This window comes from Tenebrio molitor, chromosome 7 (assembly GCF_963966145.1).
Source record: "Tenebrio molitor chromosome 7, icTenMoli1.1, whole genome shotgun sequence".
Classification (NCBI taxonomy): Eukaryota; Metazoa; Arthropoda; class Insecta; order Coleoptera; family Tenebrionidae; genus Tenebrio; species Tenebrio molitor.
In genome coordinates, this window is record NC_091052.1 from 15,688,868 (window position 1) to 15,716,209 (window position 27,342).

Consider the following 27,342-nt stretch of genomic DNA (forward strand, 5'->3'; position numbering starts at 1 on the left):
CGCAAAATGAAATAACGGACGAGAAGAGAGCTTCTTTAAACAATTTCCATGTTGGCTAACATTTTTGTGTGTGCGTATGCAAGAGAGTAGTGAAAAAAAGTGCTTCTCGAGGGTCCACAATGTAATGAATTTTTCATCATGTGTATGGAATTAAACCTGTCCGCAGTAACAATTTTCAAAGTGGGTGCGTTACTACAGTTCTCCCTTTTCCTCGTTTACGACTTATTTCGTTATCCACCCAATTCCGAATTCATTATTTTTGATTGTGACACGCTTTAATTTTCTTTATAATGAAATTAGGCGGCAAGCCGCAAAGTTTAGCCGTGAAAAACTGCTTTAACCAGTAATTTATAATAGGTGAACGTTAAAAGCCGACTCCTCAATTTAGCGAGAGCGATTTTTGGTAATTAAACGAAGGAGCTCGTTAATTTTCTCTTCTTCCTTTTGATGTATTTTACCTAACTGAATTTATGCGTAAACACAAATTTCACAAGATAATAATTGTTTGTTTTCGCTTTTTCTCTTGTTGGAAATGTTGATTTTCAACAGAAAAATTTCAAAAACAACCTCATTCGCTTTTTCAATTTTATTTCGATAGGTATTTAAATTTTACAGCTGAAATCATCGTTTAACATTTGCCCCGAAGGAATGTCCGAAGTTGTGTCCGACTACCTGAAGAGAAACGTATTAAAATGCACACTTTTTGAAAACAAGTAGATTTAATAAATATTCTTTGATGCATTATCGATTGTGCGCGATCGTAACAGTTGTCTATTGCAAAAGCAAACTTGATTGAAAACATAAAATTCTACAAAATGTCAGTTTCTTGTAACATGACATTATCTTCCGGATAATGTTTTAAAGCAGCCGTAAACACAAGAAGTGTGACCTCTCGGTTTTTATAGATAATAAAAACTATACGACTGTGACATCCTAGGATTGATTATATTTGTGATTTTGCGTGAACTTCAATTTAGAGCGACTTTCCCCAAGTTCAAAGTGAAGTAGTTAATGATATAGCAAAATTTTCAAATTAAGTTTCGCACGTACTATTAACTTTCTTTGGAGCTGCAGCACTATATCATGAATATTTTAAATGAAATATGTTCGCTCTAAAGTATGTGTGAGGATAATACGTTCCGGCTTGTGTCTTTGTAAATTTTCCCCGTCCAAATAACGCAAAGTGCGCCATAATAAATCCACTTTAGCTGGTTACGGCTGATGAATTATTAACCTAAAACGTTAGATAGATTTTTATTTTTTGTGTTGAATATATTTACGACATGTTTCGAATAGTCTAGATACCATATTGGTAAAATTGACTCATTTTCATTGTGTAACAGACTCGATAGGAATTTAAACGGACATTAGTCAACTTGTCTCTGGAATCAGTTATATCTGCTTCCATTCTTAGCTGCGTCTTATTATAACAAGTTCCTAATTTAGCAGATAACAGCTTTGACATTGTTTAAAATAAATGTTTTTCCTACGAATTTATAGAACTTTACAGTTTGATTTGTAAACAATTTAATTCATTCCACTGTGTTGTTATAACCATGTCAGCGATTAATTTTGTGAAGAAACACTAAAGGAAATAACGTTGTACTCGTACATAATCTGTATGATCAACATTGAAGAATATTGTCTATTAAATGGAGTAAATGAAATAATGATTTTTAGATTTTTAACAAGCGTGATGGTGAAATTAAGACAATCATTGTTATTCTAAACACATTGTACAAAACAAACTACACTTATGTAATTGTTTGTACTTGGACGTAAACACACATAAATTGTGTCGAGTTCTGGTTTTGCGACATTGGCGTTCAAAAAAAAAATGTATTTAATGGACAGGAATGTTTTAGCCGTTTGCTGTAATAACTTATGAGGTGGTATTTTAAGACTTTTAGCTTTCGTTCGCTTTTTTCAACATTGAGGAAATCAGTTCTGGCCATAAACTGACGTTAAACTTCCGACAGCACCCAAAGTAGAATAACAATAAACCCCACTGTCATTCAATATTTCCTATTTATGTTTAAGCTGTTTTAACTTTAACTTGTATAAAAATTAGCAGACCGTGTGCGAGAAATCCTTGGGATAGCAGAATTTGAACTTTGAAGCTACTAGCGCCCCCTAAGAGTGCTAATCTGAAACTGCTATCGGCAACTGTACATTGTAGCGGGTATTCAAAATGTTGTAAAGTACCGAGGTCCGTGTATTGTAGGATTATGAGTCATTTAAATTTATAATTAAAGTAGGCTATGGCTTTTTAATTTGATTGGTAATACTGTTAACGTTTAGGGTTCTCATGTTCAGCCGTTTTAATTTAAAAGAAATGAAGCACTATAAAATATGTAATACAGTTTTATTGACAGTCTAAGAAAATGTTCAGTGTTTCATATTTTGTGTTAATTGTGTTGAATTTTGAAGCGTCACTTCAACAGTGTTGCCAATCTAATTTAAAAGTTAGAGCCTACTTTACAAAATTTAAATGATCTTACGAACGATACTAAACTCTGTCCACTCATAGATTGTTTGACATAAATGTTACTAAAAATGTTTATCTATGATGGTGTAAAAAGTAGGCACTTTTTGCACTAAAAATCGTTACAAGGCGGTCTAAAGTTACAGGCCAGGACACTGGCTACGTTGCCACATTCTCTGGTAGGCCATTCCATGACCTACGATGTTCCTAAAATTTTGAAACCAATTCGACATTTAAAATAAATTTTGACAAGTCCTTGGTCAAATTTGTCAAACTGAATTAAAAGCGCCTTTAAGTGTTGCGTGCCAAATTGCAACTCAAATTATGCGTCTTCTTCTTCAAATTACGTAGGTACCTGTATTTAAGTTTCCATCAAATGAGGAAACAAACCCAATTTGGAAAGAGAATTTAAAAATCGAAAATGAAGAAATCGCAAAAGCAGCCATGCTTGTGCTAAATATTTTAGGGGAACAGATATAAATGGGGACAAAATCAAGCGACTTCTACCAAACGCGGTGCAAATAACTTCTAATTACGAAGAAATTATATTTTGGGAAAAAATAATCAAAATTAGTAATGACCACACAATCACTGGGGAAAATCTTTTGGCTTTAAAAAGGAATATTGAAATGAGACTGGGAAGCAAGTTACAAGGAATGGGGTGCGATTTAGGCAATAGGGAGAACAAAATTGTTATATTTAAGTTGCAAAATGCCCACCTCGCGTTAGTTTATAACCAAACAGTTTCAATAGCCCGGAACGCAGCAGAGCATCTGAAATAGTATCAGTAATGAGCACCGTTATTTTTCTGTCCCCAAGGTGGATTTAAACTATATATTACAATGCGATAATGCATTTTTGAACTGTCGCAAAATTAGATCACTCATATTTGACAAATGCAAATTCAATGACAGGTTTAGTGGATTTCGAATTTTTTCACCAAATGTTGGTGAAGCAATGTTGCCAGACTGTGGTAGGCCATTCCATAGCACACTGTCTTTGGTCAGTGTCATGGCCTGGTAAATGAAGATCGCCTTGATCGTTATCAAAGTTGACGTTTAGTGAAACTGGCGGAATCGTGCTATAAAACTTTTTTTCTAATTTGCTGTTTTAACAAAGCTGTTAACGCATTCGTCTTGAATGCGTTAATAAGCTATTAACACATCCGAAATCTAGGATAATTCATCTTTAATTGCAATTTCACTTGCGAAAAATGACAATAAAATTATGTTTAATCTTGATTTAAATTTAGAATTTTATTTTAAATATTAACCATGAAATAAATGTGTCACCAACTGTCACAAAATTCCCTAAATTACCATAATTGATTTTATTTGTAAAAAACATGTATTTAATATGCAAATTAAGAAAAAATAGCATAAAAAACTCGTTTTATAAAACGTAAGAGCACAGTATAGAGCTATAAGAATCAGTAGTTTCACTCGGGGGCCGTTCAAAAATTACGTAACGCTTGAAAGGGGGGGAGGGGTCTCCTTAAAGCGTTATTTTTTGTTACATAGGGGAGGGGGGTGGTGGTTCCTACGTTACATAACGCATAAACCTGACGCAATTTTGCAACCCAGGAAAAAATGAGTTGGTTTGAGTCATGGGTTTTTTTTAGTTTTCATTATTCATTTTTATATTTTAAATTAAATTGCGTTTTTTTGGGTGGTGGGGGGGGGGGTTCATATGGCTCAATTGTTACGTAATTTTAAAGGGGGACTACGTAAAGTGTTACAGAAAGTTACGAAGGGGGGAGAGGGGGTTCAAAACGGTGAAAAAATGCGTTACGTAATTTTTGAACGGCCCCTCGGCGGCGGCACCTTTTATCTTTCTGTCATCAAATTGCACTGCGCAACTCACCCACGAGTTGCCAGTGGCGTAGTCAATTCCAAATAATAGGGGTATATGTGAGAGTTAAAACTAGGCCGGAAATGAAAATGACATTAGAGGATTCAAATATTATTTAATATTTTATGAAGGGAATCAGTGGGAATAAGGGAATACATAAATTAAACAATTTTTATATACAGATGCGTCCGAAAAAACGCCGCAAGCCATATCTCCATTATTTATGGCTCAATTTAAATAAAACAAAAACTGGAAGAAATCACTTTAAAAACTCTATAAACACAATATAGACTTTTTTTTCAAAAAGCCATTCAAGGTCAGATGATAGTCAACATTATTTTTTCAAATAGCTTAATTATATTTTTTTATTCCTATTTTGAAAGAGATTATTTTTCCGAATACAACGATATGCCGCATGTCAGAATGCGCTTAATAAGCTTAAGAAAATAAATAAATAAAATTGCAATTAGCAGCGGTCTTCCCATTGCGCAGTCACCTGCGAGTTCGTCAGCTGATTCGAGATTTGCGACCATTTGAACCCGCGAGTGAAACTACTGATTTTTATAGCTCTATACTGTGGTAGATAAGAGCACTCGTCATTTGCAGGCACTCCTGCTTGCAGCAGTCGTGCTGCAAATCTGACTCGTATCTTAATATAAGTTTTATAAAACTCATGTTTTAATATACCTACTATAGTGCACGCTTTTATGGCACAGAATTGTCAGAATACAACAATAGAACTTGTTGGAAACATTGTTTAGAAGTAGGTTGCTAAACGACGTGGTTCTCAAACGCACGACCTGCTGTATTATAACCGACCTGTTAAAAAGTGTAATTTGAGTGATCCCCCAGAGCGTTAGTGTACGGACGCTTTTTGGGGATATTATTTATTTTTTTTTACCGAGAGTTTTTCTCGTTCAAATGACATTCGAATTTAAAATCAAAAATACGATTGTATTCAGTATTGTTTTAGAAAGAAAATATGAACTTACTATACTCTAAAATCATGTCTAAACATATTTTTCGGCATTTTTATTCTTTAGAAGCGCCCGTACTGTGGCGCCCTTATCGGCGAAAATTGGCTCTTTCTCGGAAACATTTTCGCAATGCTTGCTTTTTTAATGAAATGAACAGGCCGGTTATTATACAGCAGGTCGTGCTCAAACGACTTCGGTTATTCATAAAATATCGACTCAATGATAATTATTTAATACAAATTTATGTTGAAACACCGATGATCTCACGATCGTAGATAAAATGTTGTAAGACATACTTACGTGTAAAAAGTTCCTTTGTTGGACTCACATCCTTTAAAATACTCCCTCGTACCTCGGTCGTATTTTAAACCCGTTCGTGCAATAAAGGATAACTTTTTACACTTATATCTTAAATAAATATCACTTTACGCTACAACAAATAGATCCGGCACGAAATTTAAAAAAATGAAAAAAGTAGGTTTACACGTGATGTTTTATTATTATTCTGCATGTCTGCACTTAGGAAAGACAAAAGAAAACTTCAGTATAGTAGGAGTAATACCTACCGTTAGTTTTTTATTTTTCTGAACATAGGATTCATGAATCTGTAAGTTTGGTTGCCTATTCCAAATGAATTGACTTGTCCATTTTAGAACTGAAAATAGCCATTTTACGTTGTACTCGTATGCTCAGCGAAATAAAAAACGCAGTGTATATTAGGTTTTATTAATACAGGGTATTTCACGAGTGATAATGTGCCCGACCGCCTTGATCCGACGGAATTAAAAATGCAACCCACAATACATTTTCGAATTTCCGAAAAAAACTGGTTACTGAAATTAAAATATCCAGCTTTTTTCGGAAATGGCTAAACACAAACAAGAGATTATTTAATATTTAATGCACGAACAAAAATTACCTCTGTATCATTTTCACTTAGTGTTCATTATGCAAATCTAAATGCTTAAAACTACTTGACAGCACTGACAATTTCACATTTGAAATGTCATATACTTTATTTTTCGCGTAGGTTTCATAACAACCAATGAGAATCAGTTGCGCGAATGTTTCAAGATATTACCAACACAATGATACTTTGTTAATGTTGTGGTTTGGGGATTTTGTTATCTATGGATATTTAAAAAACGGCATTCTACGGGGTGATCAAGAAGGACTGTTTAAGTTGGTAACACTGAATTGTATTTTAAATCGCCTGAACTTTCGGTTGTTGATGGCTTGTCGTTGTTAATGCTATACCTACATTAGATATTTGTCAAATAAACCAACAAAACAAATTCGGTTGCAGTGTTATAAATAACGGAATTAACAAAAATTCTTAATTGTACTGCCAACTTAAACAGTCCTTCTTGATCACCCGGTATGTATCAGTGGACGTAGTCTACCAGAGAATAGGAAGATACTACTGAATTATTCCTCATTCAACAGATTTTACTAAATTTTAAATCAAATAGGGAACATTGTGTGATTCAAAATGATTGTGGCCAAGTATGGCAACTATGTATGAAAATTTATGTGGCAACTGTGTGGATGAGGTAGAGTTGTCATTTGTATGACATTTCATAAGCGTGCATTTGATTTTTTTGATATCATTACACATTGATTTGACAGTTTTCAAAATTGCGCGACTATGAACTGTCAAAAAAACATCAACTCTACCCTACCTACACAGTTGCCAGATGAATTTTCGTACATAGTTGCCATACTTGGCCACAATCATTTTGAATCACCCAATACATACCTAATGTAAAAACCAGCACGGTAAAAACAATACTTCTGTCTGATTTTATTTCTAATTTATTTATTATAAAATAGCCGAAAGTGTTTTGTTGTTAATAAAAAATGTAAACTAAACTATAATTACATGTTACATAAAGATTCCCGTTCCGGTTGGTTTGTTCCTTCGAAGCCACGAAAAATCAACTTCTCAGTATTTTTGTCCATTCGGTGTGATAATTATATCGTTTATCTAAAAATGCACAATTCAAAATGGTAATCTTTTAACTTAATCAAAAGGGTTACTTGGACGCGCGTTGGAGTTGAAAGGGCATACATAATCGCACACGCAATGTCTTCTGGTTCTAGAAGCGGCATAGTCTCCCGCACATGCGGATCAATGTTGAATTTATCAGATCCTAGTAGACTTGTATTCACAGCACCGGGACTGATGCACTACAAATGCCAAATAAATTCAAAACCTCTTCACCCAATATCAATCACCGTGATTTTTATTTTTTCCTCCTTCCTGTTAAACTCCTGTCTCAGAGTTTCGGCTAAAGCCCCAACAGCAAATTTCGAAGCAGGATAGACATTCATGCCTGGCAAATCTAATGTTACGTGGCCCGCGATGCTGTTAATGTGGACAATATGACCGTCAATTTTATTACAACGCATCACTTTAATCGCCTCTTTAGTCGCCACGCACAGACCAAAAACGTTAATGTCGAGGACTTCCTTCCAAATTTTGGAATCGCCGTCGCTGAGACCGTTGTTTGGCATTATGCCTGCGTTGTTAATCAGGATGTGGATAGGACCGTAATTGTCGCACACGTGCTTGAAGGCATTGACAATTTCTTCCTCTTTGGACATGTCCGCTTTGACGGCGTACAGTTTGCCCGGTTTGTTGCACAGTTTTTTGGCCAAATCTTCGATGGGGCCGCATCGCCGGGCGATTCCAGCAACCTAATTATCATTCAAATACAATCATTGTTCATCTGTTGAATACAAAGATGAAAACAATATGGTTTTTCGGACTCACTTTTAAGCCAGCATCGACGAGTTTCTCTGCAACTGCAGCACCTATGCCAGAACTGGCACCAGTCACTATGGCCACTTTTCCAGACCAGCGATGCATCGATAGAGCCATGATAGAGGACACAACTTTGTTTCCAAAGGTGAATCCGGTTATATACAACAATTATACCATGAACAGTTAGATCATTGCGTAAAAATAGATTTATAACATAATTAGTAATTACAAATTAATTGTGGCAAAAAAAATGCTGATTTCGTCTTATTATTACGTGAATCGAATCTTGGACTTATCTTAAGGTTGTCCCGGCATTCTTTTAATTTTTTGTTGTATTGATTTTAGAATTCACAATTAAAAAAAATTGCAAGGTTTAAAAAGCCTTGACTAGTGTTTACCATTATGCAGTTATGTAATAATTTCATTATGCAACGTTATTAACTGCACGTTCAAGAGTGGCAAGACCAGTGGCGTAGGGAAACCTTGAAATCAAAGCATATTTCAAAAACGAAGTTATCAAGAAAACTCAAAATTTACAATGGATTAATTGGCACCATTTCAGGTTTAAAAAAAAGAATCTGACACGACAAATATAATAAATTATAGTTATGACACTTCTATACTTCGAAAAGGGAAATAAAAAAATACACATAAAAGACACGAGTTCAAAGTAAAAAATTGATAAAGCACAACGACACGTCGAGATTCACTTGTGGCTATTATGTTCTACAATCAACCTAACATAATGTACACAATTTTTTTATTTAACAGATCTTTAACATACGAGCTAATTACAATTATCGAATTATCGTTATGTTTCATGAGTAAAATTTGGTAAAATGCGGTACGATGGCGTCCTTGATGTCTTTATTGGTCCTGTACAAAAAATCACTGATGTATAAAGTATTTAGGCACAAAATTCCTTGTTCAGCTAAACGATTGTACAAACTGAAGTCTGAAACGGACCTCACTTCTAAAAGACAGTGTGTGGCATGGACATCCTCGTCGAAAGGTGGCCTAAAATAACAATTTAAAACGAATTAAACCTCTAGACAATTTCTTACATCGCATCCACCACCGTACCACCCCCGGCCTCGATAACTCTTACGATGGGCTCGCGTTTTTGAGCAACGACTATGGCCCGCATATCGTTGAAAGCGCCGTAACCTCTTCGGGCGATTTCTTTCCGCCACCAATGTATACATTGTATTCTATGTTCATTTTCGGCATCCGAGGTCATCGGGATATTTTCTTTCGATTTGGGGTTGCCAAATTCGAAATTTTCTTCCTGCGGTTGATACGTCAGACAAGAAAACAATTTAAACGGAATTACCCACAGGCAAAAACTTCCCAGCTGCTACACACTTGTCTACGTAGGAAACGTGCAAGATCCACTTTCCCGCAGCCATACATGATAAAGTCTTTTCGTTTCTTGCTGGTTTGGGGCATATTAAGTGGGTGCATTTTGGATCGTACGAGTTCAAATCGGACACCCGACCCCCCAGACCCTCTATTTTCTCGGTGACCGATTCACGTTGGTCCGCTTCTAGACCAGATATCACAAATATTCGAATTTGTTGGGACTGAAAAGTGTTTAGTGTAACGACTTCATTCGACAGTAGTGAGTTTGCAACTTACGCTAACAATTTCTTCGCAGTAATCCCATCCAACGGTAAAGGGTTGAGAGTCTTTTACTGACGCATTTCCAACTAAATTACCAACAAGAGATATCATTTTTACACAAAATTAATAGCATATTGTTACAAGATCGTAGCGAGGAGGAGTGCTCTAAAGGAACGAGTTCGACAACAGGTCTTGTGAAACGAGTGTAACATGCTACTTTTGCAATTTCGGCTTCATTAATAATTTAATTTTAAAAAATATAAAACAATTATCTAGTGACTTTTATTTTAGTGGAATTGGGTTGGTATTGGATGAAGCAATGTCATTTTCGTGGTCATTTCATTGAAAATTAAATTTCAAATTATCTCCCAAATATTGTTACAATAACAATCTATCCCCTTAATAGTTTATTTTGATCCAAAACAAGGATTCAAGTTCAAATGACATCACACTTAACACTGAAATTTACTATCAATACCAACCCCACATTCATTAATCACTAGAAACGATCACAAAATGCTCATTGTGACACTGAAGTAGAAAAACATTTTTTTTTAACTGATCCATACAAGGTACAAGGACAATTTAAAACAAGCAAAACACCTCAACCAAACAAAGCAGTTTTTAATAAATACCTTCTACGGGAACAGTCGACTGAAAACCTTTACTACTCCTGCGACTTCCTCCAATAGCGTTCACCATATCTTCAATCTGCTTCAGTTTAGTGTTTATGAACACATTCTCTACATTCGCCTAAAATTTTATTACACCAAACTGACACGGACCACAAAGAAAACGCTCACAAACCTCTGAATCTGTCTCTGCTTCACAGTTGATCTGACTTGAACCAGCCTGACACTGTTCTTTGTCATCGTTATTCGCAGATTCAGTCTGACTTGTCGACGCTTCTGTCCGATCTTGCGTAAATTGACTGGGACTGTCCTGCTGTCCCAACAACTTTTTCCAACATCTACGTTTAACTTCCGACAGCGGCTGAGACAGAATAAAAGTGAATATCGATCTCGTTCGAAAAACAAAGACATACAGTAGAGTTCCTCCTTTCTTTCGGGGGAGGCACAAAATCGGGGATGCGATTGATGTAACGCATCAATTCTTTCTTCGACTTGGAGGACAGATGAGGCCTGATGAACGCACCGAAAGGACTGTCTGGTGTTTTGATGTCGTACCAAGATTTGGGCACTGGAGGTGTCTGAGGCGTGCCCAAAAGATTGGTTTTTCTCACCTCTTCCATCAATTTATTAATTGGTGTAACCTGACTACAAGAATCCGGACTTTCAGTCGTCCCACAGAGTCGAAAGTTGACGGGAGTTTGTTCTGTCAGATGCAAAGAATTCATCGAACGAAAAACGAAAACTCCTAAAATCTTACCTGATTTACTGATGTTGAGGGGCTGCTTATGGGTTATAGGAGTCAAGATTCCCTTATTTTTAAAGAAAGGCGAAGCCGCGGGTTGTTTCTCTAGATTCGGGGTAGACTTAAGCGACAAATTGAGATTCTCAGAGACAGCTTCCGGAAAGGCGTCCGGTTTACTCGCAACTACAAAGAATTACATTCAAATTGTATCCACAATGTGGTCATCATATTCGTAAAAAAACCTTTCGCATCCCCTATCAGAAATTTATCTTCCGCTACCATCTTTTCTACGTTGGCACATTCCAGCAACCAATCCTTACTGACCACTGGCAATTCCCATTTCAACGCGGCCACGTACTTTTTTCCTTCAGGTTTCAAACTGACCAGATGTGTGGAAGCGAGAACGTTTTTCTCAACGCACTGAACACGTGCGAACTGCTCTTGAGAAACGCCACCCAACACCTCGATCAGTTCTTTTAAGAAAGTTCTTTCGAAATTTGTGTAACCGCTGATGGTCACAACGCGATTTTCTAGAGGTTTCTTTTGACCAACGACGAAAGGTCTATGGTAATACGAAATGTGAACTTCTTCACACTCATAAATCGATTCTTCGACCCATAAATTATTAACGATTTCGAGGGCAGAAATATTAATCGACGTCTGAACAAATCGGGGAGCGACGACGTAATCCGGAATGCCTTTGTAAGTTTTTGACACAACGCAACCGCAAAGGCTCTCTATTTGTTCTTTTATATAATTACATTCTTCTGGAGTGAAGCTGACTATTAGGAATTTTTTCTGTTGAAATATTCTTGATCTGTCGTCGAATTCCGAATTTTGTGTTGAAGTGTCTGTCTGTTTGGTACTTCCGCTGGTATTCGAATCAAAATGAGTGACGTTTTTTAACAAATTTACTAAAGTATCAGAGTCGTCGTCTTTGGACGCGGGTTTGAGATACTGTTGCATTAAATCGTTGTCGACTTCCAATTCGGGTGAACTCCTGTTGGTACTCTGGATATCGTTAGGTGTAAGTGTTTTGTTAGATCTGAGCAAACTGAGACCCTACAATTCTCAAATAATATCGAGCAACAATTAAAATTAAATTACCTTTCGCCCAAGTGGAGAACTGAACTGTTCTTTGTCAATATCGTGCAGGTTGATTAAATAATTTTCTTCATCTACAGCTTGTTGTTTCTCGATGCTGTCCAGCAGCCAATGAACGGATACCAAAGATGCCGAGTAATTTTTGGACTTTATGATTTTGACTTGATGACAAGAGGTATCTCCGACGATGATGTGAGTAAGACGGTCGGAAATATCGTCGTATCTTGTAGCACCGCTCAAGTTTAAAACTTTAGAGAGTTTTTCCCGTTGTTCAGGCAAGAATCCGGTTAAGTACACCTTCAAAAAACACGTTTTTTATGGACTATCTTCTAAACAACTTGAGTAACAGCGACAAATGTATAAAATTAATACTTACGCTGTATCCATCCAAGTATTGTCCGGCTTTCTTCGCTTTTTTAATGTCCAATCCGTCAACGAGCCTTGCGAGATCTTCAGTGACCGAACCTACGAGAAACAACACTAACAAATAAACAAAGGAAAAATACAACGTGAACTACATTTTCTCTTGGGAGAAATACGTTTGGTTACTGGAAACGACGGTCGAGCATTTCTTGAAGCTATAGTTTCTTCAAGCGTTGTCGCATTTTTTGCTGTGACGTCTCCTATGGCACTGATCATTGAAAAGTCAGGACAAGTCTCGTTTTCTTTGGTTGGGGTCGAAGTACCTTTCTTAACTACGTAAGTGTTGTGGGGTAGGGCATATCCTTTAGCTATACTATCATCGATCCACTCTACACTTACACAAAAAATATTCGAATTAGATCTAGCAGCTTTATACTTTTGACTCAAAATGCCACTAAAATTGAGAATTGAATGTGAGAATTCGTGGAGATATGTTTGTACTCACTTTGTCCCATAAACTACAAGAACGTCGGTTTTTGCAAGTGCAAGTGATGCGGTAAAAACGCCGCCGTTTTTCACCACATTTTGCGATAGTTGTGTCCTCATGTCGATATTTGGAAAGCCAGTGGAACAAATTGTTAAATTATAAAATGGCAAACATTTGTACTTATCAAATTCTTTATTATCACAATGTACATTGTTGGTTTGACTGGCTTCCCATACGGCATCCACCCATCCAGAAATCATCAATTTTAAATTACTCTCAGCTGCTTGCTACAAAACACATTGTTAATGGATGACTTGGGATCAAGTCTATTTTGGCGTTCAACCTTCAAATTTGCAAAAATGTATGTTTTATGCAAGACTGACTTTATTGGGGAAAAAAAATAAAACCTAATCTCTTTATTTGCGTAAACACGGTCGTAAAAAATGAAACTGTTCTACTGCAGTCAGCAACAGAACAGTCACAAAACGTCCTACTTCATGAATATTACACAAAATTTCAAAATAATGACAAAACTCTACATTACTTATGACTTCTGTTGAAGTAAATTGTAGAAAAATTGATGTGACTTGATCTGACCAGATTTCAAGTGATAATTTCATTTTTACTTCTTTGTAATCATTTAGCAACTGTGTTTCAATTTAACAGGTGAAACATTTCAAAAAAATATTCTGAATGTTGCAAGGTAACAAATTTGTCTGTCAATAAGCAGTTAATTTCCTTTGTAATAAAATGAATCCTTTCACAAGTTTCTCTTAAAAACAACTGAAAACCACATAAAACAAGAGATTTTTGCAAATTTTACTTGAACAAGACACTCTAAAAGTTCTTACAAGATATTTTTCTGATTTCACACTCTCAGTAATTAAATGAGTGTTAGTTGACATTAAACTGTCAGTATAGCAGCCACCCATCAACTGAATTTTTTCTCTGATTTCTAACTTTTTCACTTTAGCAATGTGCGAACAAGATATGACACAACCTGACATTGCTACATTATAAATTGGCCAAGGAAAATTGGGAATTGGACGTCCTTCCAATAGGCACACTAATATACACCAAGGTCCTACTATTCTGCTACAAAACAGTATTTTTTTGTCTGTATGCCAAACAGAATTCATGAAACTTACGCACACTTGCTCTCTTTAAGAGACTCAAAACTTTTGCCTTTGAAATCCTCAAATACGACGAAGTCGGTTTTCGAGAAATTTATCGAGTCGAATTGTGCCTCTTTAATCCAAGACACGTTAACAGCATTTTGCTGACAAGACTATAAACAAACACTTAATTAACCTAAAAATTGGACGAACCGAATTACCTCAAAAGCTTGAATCATAATTTCTGACGCTTGAGTGGAATCAGCGTAATTTTCCGATAAAATAAAAAAAACATTAATGTTATCCATTTTTTCTGTCGTCTCCTCAAATTATTTAATTGTTCATGAAAGCTTTTACCGCCTTTTTCCTCCTTATCTAACCTACAAACCTATAAAAATCGTACAATTCTTATTTGTCGCAAAAAAGCCAATAATCGTGCAAGTAAGTTTGAATAGTATTCTACTCACTCTATAAAACAAAACTAATCATTTCCATGCGAGTCACAAATAATACGACAGAAAACATAAATTATCCTCATACTCTCATACACTTCGCAACAAGCAACAACATTCATTCGTTAACTGTCAAATTTCAAATTTAAAAATCAAACACTGAACACTGGTATCTTTGAATCTTTAAATTCCCCAAATGGTCCCGACGATAAACTCTTGGAGTTACTACATTTATGTTGGTATAAGATATTGATTTTTCAAATTTCAGATTCACGCTAAAAGTGAAATTGCAGATTTCAGTTTCAACAGCATCCATTCCTTCAAATCTCGTAATCGCGCAAATAAAGTAACATTTGAGATATGTTGTGGTTAACAAGTATGAAAAGATTGTTAATCGATCAGCTGCACTGGGATATTCCTGTAAAAATGTAATTCAGGGGCGGAATCACAATTTTTTTCAGTATGATGTTGGGGAGAAAACAGAGTCTGAAAGGGGAACCTGTTTTGGCGGATTATGGTCCCGACGAGGCCTTTAATGAAAGTGCTGATACCGAATGGGTGAATAAGGTATTTTTACGTGTATTTATGATGATTTTTTTCTTGGTCACATTAATTTGTATTTCATTATTTACTCGTATTTGCAAAACAAGCGAGGATAAGAAATTTTTACTCTCTGTTTTTTGCATAAATATTGACAAAAACATAAAACAGAATAGAGGAAATTGTTAAGCTGTTTTATAAAATGTCACAAAAATATTTTTGAAATTATTCCCAAACATAAAACGCACGTTACTTAATTTAAATGTTTATGACATAATTAGTTTATGAATGCATAGCATGATGACAATACATAATTGTAATCTACTGCGAAATTTTAAGTTCAAGGTTAATTAAACGCGAAAAAAAATACACACATTTTTAGGCCAATTTGAAAAATACTGAAAAAAGTAAGCAATTAACTTGCGTTTTGACTTACGTGGACTTGAATTTGATTGGTAGAATTTTATGTTGCCATAACAATACCTCTGAGCGGACCAATCAAATTCAAAATTCGTCAAATATTAGATACTTAATGTATTTCAGAGGTGGGTACGAAGATTAATGAGAACATGTGCTTTGCTAAGTTTGGCTTCTGTAAGCTGTAATACACCAAAAACGTTTGAAAAAATTGTTCCCATGCAATGGATAACATTTATTGTGGATATTGTTGTCACTGTTTTGTTTACATCAGAAATGGTAGCCAAGATGCACATACGAGGTATATTAAAGGTAATGGAAGAAGATATAAATCCAAAGAACCTCTTGTCTAATATTCAGAACAATTTTAGGGAGAAAAACCGTATTTAAAAGATCACTGGTGTCAGTTCGACGCCAGCATGGTCTTTTTCCTGTGGATATCCGTCATTCTGCAAGTTTTCGAAATTTTGGGTACTGTTCCGCGCTTTAGTTACTTATCAATACTGAGAGCTCCAAGACCCTTGATTATGATACGATTTCTTCGCGTTTTTTTGAAATTTTCCATGCCCAAATCTAGAATAAATCAAATTTTTAAGTGAGCAAAAATTAATTTTTTTCAAAGAAAAACTGAAAACAAACTCGTTTCAGGCGGTCGAGTCAACAGATCTACAATGTCACTCTGTTTTTTTTATTCTTCATGTCGTTATACGGCCTTCTTGGTGTACAATTTTTTGGAGAACTTAAAAATCATTGCGTACTCAACAATACTGACTTGAAGTAAGTTAAAATGCTAATAACAAATCCTACATTTATTTTTTTCTATGCATTTTTAGGCATATTACAATAAATAGTCTCGCCATTCCTGACACTTTCTGCTCTTTAGACCCAACATCAGGCTATCAGTGTCCAGAAGGTATGAAATGTATGAAACTAGAAGGATTGTCGAGGTACATAATCGGATTCAACGGCTTCGATGAGTTTGGTAATGACACAATCAAACTTTTTAAAAGTAATCAACAACGATTATTCTGTTACAGTCACAAGTTTCTTTACTGTATATCAAGCAGCATCTCAGGAAGGATGGGTTTTCATAATGTACAGAGCTATCGATTCACTCCCGGGATGGCGAGCGGTACTCTACTTCAGTACCATGATTTTCTTTCTGGCATGGCTGGTCAAAAATGTTTTCATAGCTGTCATCACGGAAACATTTAACGAGATCAGAGTACAATTCCAACAAATGTGGGGGGTTAGAGGGCACATCCAAAACAGTACTGCTTCTCAGGTTTAATTGAAAAATACAAAAATAAAAAATATCGAGTCAGTGATTTCAGATTTTAATTGGCGACGACAGAGGTTGGAAACTGGTGACTCTAGATGAGAACAAACATGGAGGTTTAGCACCTGAATTTTGCCATATTATTCTTCGATCCCCGCACTTTAGATTATTCGTAATGGGCGTAATTCTGGCAAACGGAATAGTGACAGCTACTATGAGATTTAAACATGACGAAAGACCACGACACGTCTTCTACGAAAACTATTACTACACAGAAGTGGGATTTACAGTTCTTTTAAATTTGGAAACCATATTCAAAATATGGTGTCTGGGGTGGAGAGGCTATTGGAAACATTCTATACACAAATTCGAGCTTCTCCTAGTCGTAGGCACAACAATTCATGTCATGCCTGGTTGTTACATGAGTGTATTTACCTATTTCCAAGTCTTAAGAGTGGTGAGACTGATCAAAGCCTCACCACTTCTTGAAGATTTCGTCTACAAGATTTTCGGACCGGGAAAGAAACTTGGAAGTTTGATAATCTTCACCATGTGTCTGCTGATAATTTCTTCGAGCATCTCCATGCAACTCTTCTGTTTTCTGGACTTCACCAAATTCGAGACTTTTGCGGAAGCGTTCATGTCCATGTTTCAGATTCTGACTCAAGAAGCTTGGGTTGAAGTCATGGATGAAACTATGTTGAGGACAAGATCGATGCTTGCCCCACTAGTCGCTGTTTACTTTATTTTATACCATCTTTTCGTCACTTTGGTAAATTGAACACCCCCAGAGTCCTCCTATTGCAAACGTCTTGGTTGTAGATTGTGTTAAGCTTGTTCGTAGCCGTAATTTTAGACAATCTGGAGCTAGACGAGGATATAAAGAAACTGAAACAGTTGAAATACAGGGAGCAGAGCGCCGAAATCAAGGAGACGTTGCCTTTTCGCTTGAGGATTTTCGAGAAATTTCCAGACAGTCCTTTAATGGTGACTCTTCATAAAGTACCGTCCGATTTTAATCTTCCCAAAGTTCGAGAGAGCTTTATGAGGCAGTTTGTTTATGAAACTGAAGAAGACGAGAATTCCGAAAGTGGCATAAAGAAACTGAACGAAGAAGTTTTCGATTCGAAAATAATCTATCGCAAGCAGAAGCCGTTGAAGATTTTGAATAATTTGCCAAAAGTTCGGGTTGAAAACATCAAACTGAAAAAAACTTCAGTCTCTTACATCATCAAGTAAGAACAATTTAATTGTCAGGTCTGAAATTATGTAAACATTTTAGCGACTCAAACAATCAGAGATTAATGCTTGGAGACTCTTCCATGATTCCAGTTCCTGGTAGTAAAGGTCCGTTGAAGCCCCAAGGAACTGTTAACAGTATGAAACAGTTACGTATTGAACTTAAGAAGTGAGTGGCGAGTAATTGGCAACAAAATTTTATTCACACTTTTTCGATCGCAAAATTTTCACTCTTCTCAAGTCGATAGTTTGTCTAGTCTTTTGTGAAATTTTACAGATTCGGATCTAGATCGATCAGACGCAGTGTTCGCAGCGGCTCCATCAAATTGAAACAGACATATGAACATCTGATGGAAAACGGAGACATCGGAGTCAACCGAGTGAGTTCGAATAGAGCTCGACCCCACGATCTAGATATAAAATTGTTGCAAGCAAAACGACAACAAGCTGAAATGAGAAGGCATTTTTTCGCACAAAGTAATCGCCAAATATAATGGTTTTTTTTTGTAGGAACCAACGAGAAGAAGATTTGAGAGAGAACCATCCATTTTTTGATACGCCACTTTTCGCAGTACCGAGGGAGAGTAGATTTAGAAAATTTTGTCAGTTGATTGTCTACGCCCGATATGACGCCAGACTGAAGGACCCTTTAACGGGAAAAGAAAGAAAAGTGCAATACAAAAGCCTTCAGTACGATATTTAGATTTGTCGAAACGTTTTTGTGATAATAAAATTACAGCAATTTCTTAGGCTTGGTGACATATCTGGACTGGGTTATGATAACGATGACAACACTTTCTTGCTTGTCGATGATGTTTGAAACTCCATATTATCGAGTCATGGAAAATATCAGCTTGCAAGTGGCCGAATACTGTTTCGTAATCTTCATGAGCATCGAACTAGCCTTGAAGATTCTTGCAGATGGTCTCTTTTTCACGCCCAAAGCTTACGTCAAAGATGTTGCCGCTCTGTTAGACGTTTTTATCTATCTTGTAAGAATTTCATCACGTTTTTGTTCACCCTTATAACAACACTCTTTAGGTCAGTCTTGTTTTCTTATGTTGGATGCCGAAACGAGTACCACCAAACTCCGGAGCCCAATTACTTATGATATTGAGATGTTTGCGACCATTAAGAATCTTTACTTTAGTACCACACATGAGGAAAGTTGTTTACGAATTATGTCGCGGCTTTAAAGAAATCTTACTCGTCTCAACTCTGCTGGTTCTTTTGATGTTTATCTTTGCAAGCTATGGTGTACAACTTTACGGCGGTAAATTGGCACGATGTAACGATCCAAACGTTACAAAAAGAGAGGACTGTGTTGGAGTCTTCTTCCGTAGAGTTTTTGTAACGAAGATGAAACTACCACCAGGGAAAAATGAAACGTTTCCGTCAATTCTAGTCCCGAGAGTTTGGTAATAAAAGAAACGTATTTTTCATCAAAAAAACTTGTGACACTGATTTTACTTCAGGGCCAACCCTAGAAGATTCAATTTTGATAATATCGGAGACGCGATGTTGACCCTATTCGAAGTCTTGTCTTTTAAAGGGTGGCTCGATGTAAGAGACGTCTTGATCAAAGCTTTAGGACCAGCTCACGCCATCTACATTCACGTTTATATCTTCCTGGGTTGCATGATCGGCTTGACCCTCTTCGTGGGTGTTGTTATTGCCAATTATTCGGAGAACAAGGGCACAGCGTTGCTCACAGTTGACCAAAGAAGATGGTGCGATCTTAAGAAGAGACTAAAAATCGCTCAACCTTTGCATCTACCTCCACGACCCGATGGGAAAAAATTTCGAGCTTTCATTTACGATATCACTCAAAATATCAAATTTAAAAGATGCATAGCTATGATGGTGCTGATTAACAGTGGTTTGCTGGGCGTTACGGTATGCAAGATCTTCTAAAATATGTCACAACATTAAATCGAAATTGTAGTGGAACAAAGAAGAAGCCCACACCGATATCCTGGCAACAGTGGGAATGATATGTACGCTATTATTTCTGGTTGAAGTTGTTATGAAAAATATTGGTTTCACGCCCAGAGGTTATCTCCAGTCACGAAGAAATCGTTACGACCTTTTTGTCACAGTTATGGGTGTGATCTGGATGTTCTTCCACATAATGTTCAAAGTACGCCCAAAAAGTGTTCTTGCTATTAGTTTTACATTTCACATTTTAGAATGATCTAACATACTTTGTTGGTTTTATGGTGGTCATACTGAGATTTTTTACGATAACGGGGAAACACGCGACTTTGAAGATGCTGATGCTAACCGTTGGAGTTTCAGTGTGTAAAAGCTTCTTCATCATATTCGGAATGTTTCTCCTCGTTTTTTTCTACGCTCTGGCTGGAACGATTATTTTTGGGACAGTTAAATACGGTGAAGGGATCGGAAGGTAGAAAAAAGTTAGGTTACAATGTGAAAGTAAAATGTCATTTTTTTCAGGCGAGCCAACTTTGAATCGCCTGTAACTGGGGTAGCCATGTTATTCCGAATCGTTACAGGCGAAGACTGGAATAAAATAATGCATGATTGCATGATCCAACCACCTTATTGTACCCCCGCAGACAACTATTGGCAAACCGATTGTGGAAATTTCACCGGGTCTTTGATTTATTTTTGCACATTTTACGTCATCATAACCTACATTGTCCTAAATTTGCTAGTGGGTAAGATTCAAATGCAAAGACACATTTAAAGAATTTGATCGATTACTTCTGTAGCTATTATCATGGAGAATTTTTCTCTTTTCTATTCGAACGAAGAAGATGCGTTGCTCTCATATGCTGATATCAGAAATTTTCAGAATACTTGGAACATTGTAGACATCCATCAAAGAGGTGTGATCCCAGTGAGAAGGGTAATTTTTTAGCCTAGTGTTTGTATAATTGTTATTTTGAAAAATCTAATGCAGATCAAATTCATATTGCGACTTTTGAAAGGAAGATTAGAAGTAGATCCGCAGAAAGATCGACTGCTTTTCAAACATATGTGCTACGAATTGGAAAGATTACATAATGGAGAAGATGTGACGTTTCATGACGTCATTAAGTAGGTTGGATTTAAATGTACGACTTGAATTAATCTTGTTTTTATAGCATGCTTTCGTATAGATCTGTCGACATTCGAAAAGCTCTGCAATTAGAAGAACTGTTAGCGAGAGAAGAATTCGAGTACATTATCGAAGAAGAAGTGGCAAAACAAACCATCAGAACTTGGTTGGAGGGTTGTTTGAAAAAGATAAGATCTACAAATGTTAGTAGAACACTTTGTCCGTTTTGAATGCTCATTTTCAGTTTCAGAAACAACAAAACAGCTTAATTGCCGGTTTAAGAGCAACGAACGAAATGATAAACATGCCTGAAACGACGGAAGAGAAGAAGAATGGACCGCCGGACCAAGAAAGCGAAGCTGAAGTCAAAGAAACGGAGACAAGAAAACAGAAGCTTGTCACTCTGCCGAGATCTGACAGTATCGGGAGTAGTTCCGGAAGGAAATATTTGGCACCGACACTGTCCGATCCTGCTGCGAGGACAGAGAAAGAAAGGGTTGCCACCAAGAAGAAAAATAATCGACAGACGGGTATTGATTGTCGAGTTTTTCGGCATTGTTATGTTCCTATCTTTTAGTTTTAGTGGTCAATAAAAATCTTCCTCACTTGAATGAGACGAACGAGTCGAACAGAATGCCGAGAGAAGTTTTTAACAACAAAACTACCGTTCCAAAAGCTTCGAATGCGCTGCACGAAATCAGGGATTGGTGGAACGAGCAGCTGGCCTACGCATCTCAATCTAGTGATGAAGAGTAGCGTTAGAAATGAGTGTCCCTAGGATTATTACCGTTTTCTCTGTATATTTTATAACAAGTGTTTATTTTTAATAAATGGATTTTAGTCGCTCATGATTTTATTGCTTGATCGACATTTTTATCGCGATTTTATTCGGTCACCCATCTCGATTTTGGGAATGAAACAATTAACATTATCTCGTTCTCTAGATATTAAATATCAAAAAACCAAATAATGACGAACATCAATTTAATAAGAAATAAAACTGGAATGTTTTTGTTTTGCGTATTTATCTAACTGTTAAACATTCAGTTTTATAACGGTAAATATTAAAATTTAAATCTCTTTGTTTTAACGAAATCGTAGTAAACACATTCCGACAAAAATATTAGAAAATTCGACAAATAATAACAGTTTAAATAGTGGTTCCTATTTTTCACAGCATCAGTCAAAAACATGAAGTCTGTTGCGTTATTTTCAATTATTTCCGTTGTGGTGTCAGGTGGGATCATAGATCTTATTCCTACAGACTCAGATACTCTGGTTCTTCTACACGTGGTAAATTTTACACAACAACGAAAATGTATTTTTCTTACAAGATTTTCAGTTATTTAGACATGGTAATCGAACACCTGATAAGATGAGTCGTTATCCTGCCGACCCCTATTTAAACGAAACCTTCCAACCCTTCGGCTACAGTCAACTGACAACCGTAAGTACCTTTTGTATTACCAAAAACGTAGATTAGTCAATATTTGTTCCGACAGAAAGGAAAGACAACGGAACATGCAATTGGTCAATATCTCCGGTTAACTTACGGCAGTTTCATCCCACAACAATACACGCCAGAGGTGGCTTACGCAATTTCGACTAATTTTAAAAGGACTAAAATGTCGCTAGAACTGGTACTTGCGGGTCTTTTTCCGCCTCTTCTCACGGACGTATTTTCCGTCGGTCTAAATTGGCAACCGATCTCGTTTATCGTCGAAGAAGAAGAAAATATAATTCAAACTCCTCTAACTAATTGTGCCAATTACATTCGACAGTTTTATAAATATATGTTAACAGCTGAAGCTGAAGAAATTACTGCCGCTTACAAAGAATTATACCAACAGCTCTCCGAAGCTACAGGACTGGACGTGAGGACGCCGGAAGAAGTGTTTAGCATTTATGAAACACTAGAAAGTGAAGTAAGTTTAAATATTTTGTGGATCTTGTGTTTCAAACGATGATTTAGCATGATTATGGATTGGAGTTGCCGGAATGGACGAGCGGTATTTTTCCGACAGTGCTCGAAGAAGCTGCAGCTGTTTACTTCGAGTTTGCCACGGCATCTTCAGGTCTAAGAAGATTAACCGCTGGTTCATTATTGAAAAAAATTGTACAAGATAGTTTGTCGAAGCGAGATGACACTTTGGGAGCAGAGAAGAAACTTTTCTTGTATTCGGCGCATGATTCTAACGTTGCTACAGTTTTGAGAGCTCTCAATGTGTTTCACAGACATGTACCTCCCTATGGAGCTACTTTATTCTTCGAGATTCATAATGTTAACGGAGTTTATGGTCTCAAGGTTCGTACCAAAATGCTTCACACATGATTTAATTTAATTCAATCAACCCTGATTCCAGTTGTATTATCAAGATTACACAGGATTAACTCCCAAACTTCTTACAATTCCCGGGTGTGACAGTTTTTGCGAATTGGATAAATTTGCAGAGCTGATATCTGATAATTTTCCCACCCAATTGGACGTCTGTACTTTTAATGGAGAATTAATGTAAAATAAAATAAAACTATAGGTATATATTTATATTCTTGATTGACAAATAGATTTTTGTATTAGTGTTCAATAAAAATTGATTAATTAAACTGATATTGATTTGTGGGAGCCTTTGAAACTATGGGTAAAAGGTTTGAAAGAGTAGCACAAAAATATACACAATGAGTGGTTTTGTTTTACTTACCGAAATAGAAAAGTATCTGCGTGAAATAAAAGGAAAAGTGATATTTTTTTATATAAAAACGTGAGATTAAAAATGTCCTTGATTTGTTCGCAATTTGTTTAAATTCGATGAAATATTTGAGTTTGGTTTAACACAATTATGACGACAATTTACTAATCCTAAATGACGCATTAAATTGTCACGCACGCCTTGTAAAAGAATTCCAAAAAATATAAAAAATAAATAAAAATACCTCAACTTATTATTTGTAAATCTAGATTTAACGAAATAAGTCCAAAAATAAACAGCTCGCAGTGTTAGACGTAAATTTATCAACATTTAATCATGTCCAATTTCATATTATCAACATTATACATAAATTAATGCCGGGAAGATTAACTGTAAACCTGTAAATCTCTGACTTTATTCACATATAATAAAGATCCACCCGTTAATTAGGCAAATACCGCCATAAAAAGATTGTTAAAAATTGGGTTTAAATTCTCGGTCGGGACATTGTCCAGTTGTCAGTTTCATCATGAACTCGCTCCTAATTTCTTTCCAATTTCTCGCCTTTTTTTCCGCTGCGATCTCAGCAGGTCCTGCTGATTCAGGGAAAAAAGACAACACGTTGGTTCTGCTCCACGTGGTAAGTCAAACGATAGAACTAATTTCTTTACCGAAAATTTAGTTATTTAGGCACGGTAACCGGACTCCAGACAAAGTAAGCCTATTTCCAAACGATTTGCATATTTTGGAAACCTACGAACCTATCGGTTACAGTCAACTGACTGTCGTACGTATACATCGACTATTTTTGATTACGTCAGGTTAAATTTAATTTTTTTGAATAGCAAGGAAAACGGACTGAATATGAAATTGGAAAATATTTGCGCAAAAATTATGACGACTTTATCCCCGATCAGTACACCGCTGATGTAGTCTACGCCGTATCGACAAATTTCAAAAGAACCAAAATGTCTTTACAACTCGTTCTTGCTTCGCTTTTTCCTCCGCTTCCAACTGACGTCATCGACGACACATTAAACTGGCAACCCGTTCCTTTCAATATCGAACCGGGCCAGGGATTAATAGGAACATCAATTTCTTATTGTCCCAATTACATCAATAAGTTTTACAGCTACGTCTTGTCTAAAGAAGCTCAAGAAATTATTGCCGGGTACAGAGACTTGTACGATCAACTCACCAAAGATGCCGGTTTCGATGTGATCACACCGAAAGACGTGGCCAACATTTATTTCACCCTCAAAAGCGAAGTAAGTTGTTAAACGAAGCTTACAGCTACAGTTAAATGTTTTCGGTTTAGGAAGACTACGGTTTCAAACTACCAGACTGGGCGGCAGAGATTTATCCAAAAACTCTTGAAGAAGCAGCATCTGTTGACTACGAGTTTTCCACGGCAAATGCAGGCCTGAAAAAACTATCAGCCGGTAGGGAATTTAACTTGTTTTATACACAATTAGACACTTGTGTTGCAGGATTCTTGCTCAAGAAGATCCTTCAGGACAGCGTGTCGAAGCAAAACGGGACTCTATCAGAAGAAAGAAAAGTGTTTTTGTACTCCGCTCACGAGTTTAATGTCGCAACAATGTTAAGGACTTTGAATGTATTCTACCGACATGTGCCACCATTTGGAGCCACCATATTTTTCGAAATTCACAATATAGAAGGACAATATGGGTTAAAAGTAGGATTAAGGTTTTAGTTTTGTACGAAATTTACATATTTACTGTTTCAGTTGTTCTATCAAGATTATACCGCTGACGGTCCAAGACTTCTTACAATTCCGGGATGTACGAGTTTCTGTCCTCTTGAAGATGTGTATGAACTGTTGGGAGAAAATTTACCTACTGATACTGATGTTTGCAGTTATACAAACGAAATGATGTAACTTTTGTAATCTTGAACAAAGCAGTCATTGAACTTTATAAGTTTAGTCAATTATTCCATGCAAAGTATAAGCAAAAAGTACAAAATAAATATGAAACATAATAAAGAAGCGCTTACAGCTCATTGTAGTGTTTTAATTTCAAAAATTTCAAAAAATGAAAAATAAAATATACAACGTGCCGTAGTTGATATAAATATTGCTGCACTGAAACGTGACACCGGGGGTTAAAATTGGATTCTACTTTGCCCCTACTCGCGAATTTACTGGGTTTACAACTTACAATTAAAATAATTAAATTAATATCATACAGTTTTATGATACTCTTTACCTCTAGAGATAAGGAAAGTATCAAACTGTCTTCGTCTTAAGGGTGGCGTTTACCTGATTTGAAATGGTCGAAAAACGGTGGTTTTTAAACATCCATATCTTTAAAACCACAACAGATGAAGGCAAGGCCTTTTTTTTATTTGAAAGATACATCTTTCCTCTAGGGCCCCATACTTTTCTTTTTTAGATTTCATTATAAATAAAAATAAAATAAAGTGCAATTTGAGGACTATGCAGGAAGCTGTAACACTAAAACCTAATTCGAAATTAACAAAAAAAAAATATGGGGCCCTCGGAAATTGAATTTTAAAGCCTTTGGTGCCATCACTGTGCTTCCAAAAAAATCACAAAATCACAGATCTTATTATACATAAACATACGTACGTACGATTTTACCACTAAATTCACATTTGAACGTTTATTTGGCTGACGAAAATATCTAAAAGCTTAGTAATGAGATTTGCTGATTACACCTGCTGACTACACCTTCTGGCAGGTACTTACGCATTTCAGGTAAAACTAGGCCAACTGAAAAGCCGTTTATTTCATTTCAAACATTTCAAATAATGCAACCCAAACTACATGAATTCTGAAATTTTCATCAGGTTATTAGCAATTTTCATAGTGAAAGTGATGAAACACTTGAACAGAAAAGGTGGTTTTGGTCAAAAACGAAACGATACAAATGTTTCATTAAAATTTATTTGAACACATAATACACATTAGCTATTTATGCACCAAGGGCGTTACAACGATGATTACGTTCGGAGAACAATGAAATCCAGCTCGAGGGCTTTAGCGCGAGAGATGGATATCGTTCGATAGGCGTAATCATTCGGTGACGCCGTGGTGGATACAAGATTTTATTTTTCACTTCGTGTTCTTTAAAAAAAGACAAAGAATTGACATCTTTGTGTAAGTTTTACCTACATAAATACAATATCTGGTAGCCTATGAAACAAAAACAGATTGTTTACTTTTAATTGTCAAATTTTCTTTTGAATTGTGAAATTTGCTTTTAAGTTGCAATTATGAATACGCTACCAGAATGGGTACAAGAAAAAATTCAAAAAGCAACGGGAGGTTTGCTACCTTTTAAATCGAAAGATAAATATGAAAAAGAGTACGAAACCTTTAGGATATGGCACTCAATAATGATATTGCGACTGTACTGTGGGCGTACTTTCAAGAACTGGTAAGTTTCACAGTAAAATTATTTTCTAATTTTGTGTTTAGTCTGGAAAATACACTCATACACATCGCTATGGACTAAATATTCACTTTTGAA

The 27,342-nt window shown here is 36.2% G+C and overlaps 5 protein-coding genes across 10 annotated transcripts; 3 read left to right on the forward strand and 2 right to left on the reverse strand.

Moving 5' to 3' along the window:
• Positions 1–6,023: 6,023 nt before the first annotated feature.
• LOC138134679 (farnesol dehydrogenase-like) lies at positions 6,024–8,375 on the reverse strand. Its single transcript, XM_069053079.1, has 4 exons — positions 8,090–8,375; positions 7,552–8,013; positions 7,354–7,503; positions 6,024–7,300 (listed from the first exon to the last, which is right to left on the reverse strand). Exons 1-4 carry the CDS (start codon positions 8,195–8,197, stop codon positions 7,259–7,261), a joined length of 762 nt encoding a protein of 253 aa, XP_068909180.1. The 5' UTR covers positions 8,198–8,375; the 3' UTR covers positions 6,024–7,258.
• Positions 8,376–8,657: 282 nt separating this feature from the next.
• mus101 (mutagen-sensitive 101) lies at positions 8,658–14,752 on the reverse strand. 4 transcript variants are annotated; one of them, XM_069053077.1, is made up of 17 exons: positions 14,614–14,752; positions 14,368–14,534; positions 14,180–14,319; positions 13,883–14,123; positions 13,050–13,318; positions 12,700–12,998; positions 12,558–12,646; positions 12,185–12,478; positions 11,320–12,139; positions 11,093–11,260; positions 10,749–11,038; positions 10,511–10,696; positions 10,339–10,456; positions 9,719–9,789; positions 9,418–9,663; positions 9,145–9,368; positions 8,658–9,097 (listed from the first exon to the last, which is right to left on the reverse strand). In XM_069053077.1, the coding sequence occupies exons 2-17, from the start codon at positions 14,452–14,454 to the stop codon at positions 8,899–8,901; spliced, it is 3,741 nt and encodes a 1,246-aa protein (XP_068909178.1). In that variant the 5' UTR covers positions 14,455–14,534; positions 14,614–14,752; the 3' UTR covers positions 8,658–8,898. The 4 variants fall into 4 exon arrangements, with proteins under 4 accessions (XP_068909178.1, XP_068909176.1, XP_068909177.1 ...); XM_069053075.1 differs by having other exon boundaries at positions 13,883–14,126; XM_069053076.1 differs by having other exon boundaries at positions 13,883–14,126; positions 14,368–14,526; positions 14,614–14,746.
• Positions 14,701–21,983, forward strand: na (sodium leak channel non-selective protein na). Of its 3 annotated transcripts, XM_069053072.1 has the most exons (23): positions 14,701–14,837; positions 14,892–15,165; positions 15,682–15,867; positions 15,927–16,150; positions 16,204–16,332; positions 16,389–16,537; positions 16,593–16,840; positions 16,890–17,606; positions 17,657–18,069; positions 18,117–18,242; positions 18,351–18,533; positions 18,584–18,763; positions 18,813–19,065; positions 19,115–19,491; positions 19,549–19,969; positions 20,019–20,213; positions 20,263–20,480; positions 20,531–20,754; positions 20,809–20,945; positions 21,000–21,136; positions 21,184–21,340; positions 21,388–21,667; positions 21,715–21,983. In XM_069053072.1, exons 2-23 carry the CDS (start codon positions 15,061–15,063, stop codon positions 21,891–21,893), a joined length of 5,238 nt encoding a protein of 1,745 aa, XP_068909173.1. In that variant the 5' UTR covers positions 14,701–14,837; positions 14,892–15,060; the 3' UTR covers positions 21,894–21,983. The 3 variants fall into 3 exon arrangements, with proteins under 3 accessions (XP_068909173.1, XP_068909174.1, XP_068909175.1); XM_069053073.1 differs by lacking the exon at positions 14,701–14,837 and having other exon boundaries at positions 14,853–15,165; positions 21,721–21,983; XM_069053074.1 differs by lacking the exon at positions 14,701–14,837 and having other exon boundaries at positions 14,853–15,165; positions 18,117–18,221.
• Positions 21,984–22,124: 141 nt separating this feature from the next.
• Positions 22,125–23,722, forward strand: LOC138135310 (venom acid phosphatase Acph-1-like). The gene is made up of 5 exons (XM_069054005.1): positions 22,125–22,430; positions 22,480–22,584; positions 22,640–23,062; positions 23,110–23,442; positions 23,501–23,722. The coding sequence occupies exons 1-5, from the start codon at positions 22,329–22,331 to the stop codon at positions 23,651–23,653; spliced, it is 1,116 nt and encodes a 371-aa protein (XP_068910106.1). The 5' UTR covers positions 22,125–22,328; the 3' UTR covers positions 23,654–23,722.
• A 590-nt stretch (positions 23,723–24,312) lies between these two features.
• On the forward strand, positions 24,313–25,849 carry LOC138135309 (venom acid phosphatase Acph-1-like). Its single transcript, XM_069054004.1, has 6 exons — positions 24,313–24,464; positions 24,507–24,611; positions 24,670–25,092; positions 25,143–25,266; positions 25,315–25,523; positions 25,575–25,849. The coding sequence occupies exons 1-6, from the start codon at positions 24,354–24,356 to the stop codon at positions 25,725–25,727; spliced, it is 1,125 nt and encodes a 374-aa protein (XP_068910105.1). The 5' UTR covers positions 24,313–24,353; the 3' UTR covers positions 25,728–25,849.
• The last annotated feature ends 1,493 nt before the right edge of the window (positions 25,850–27,342 follow it).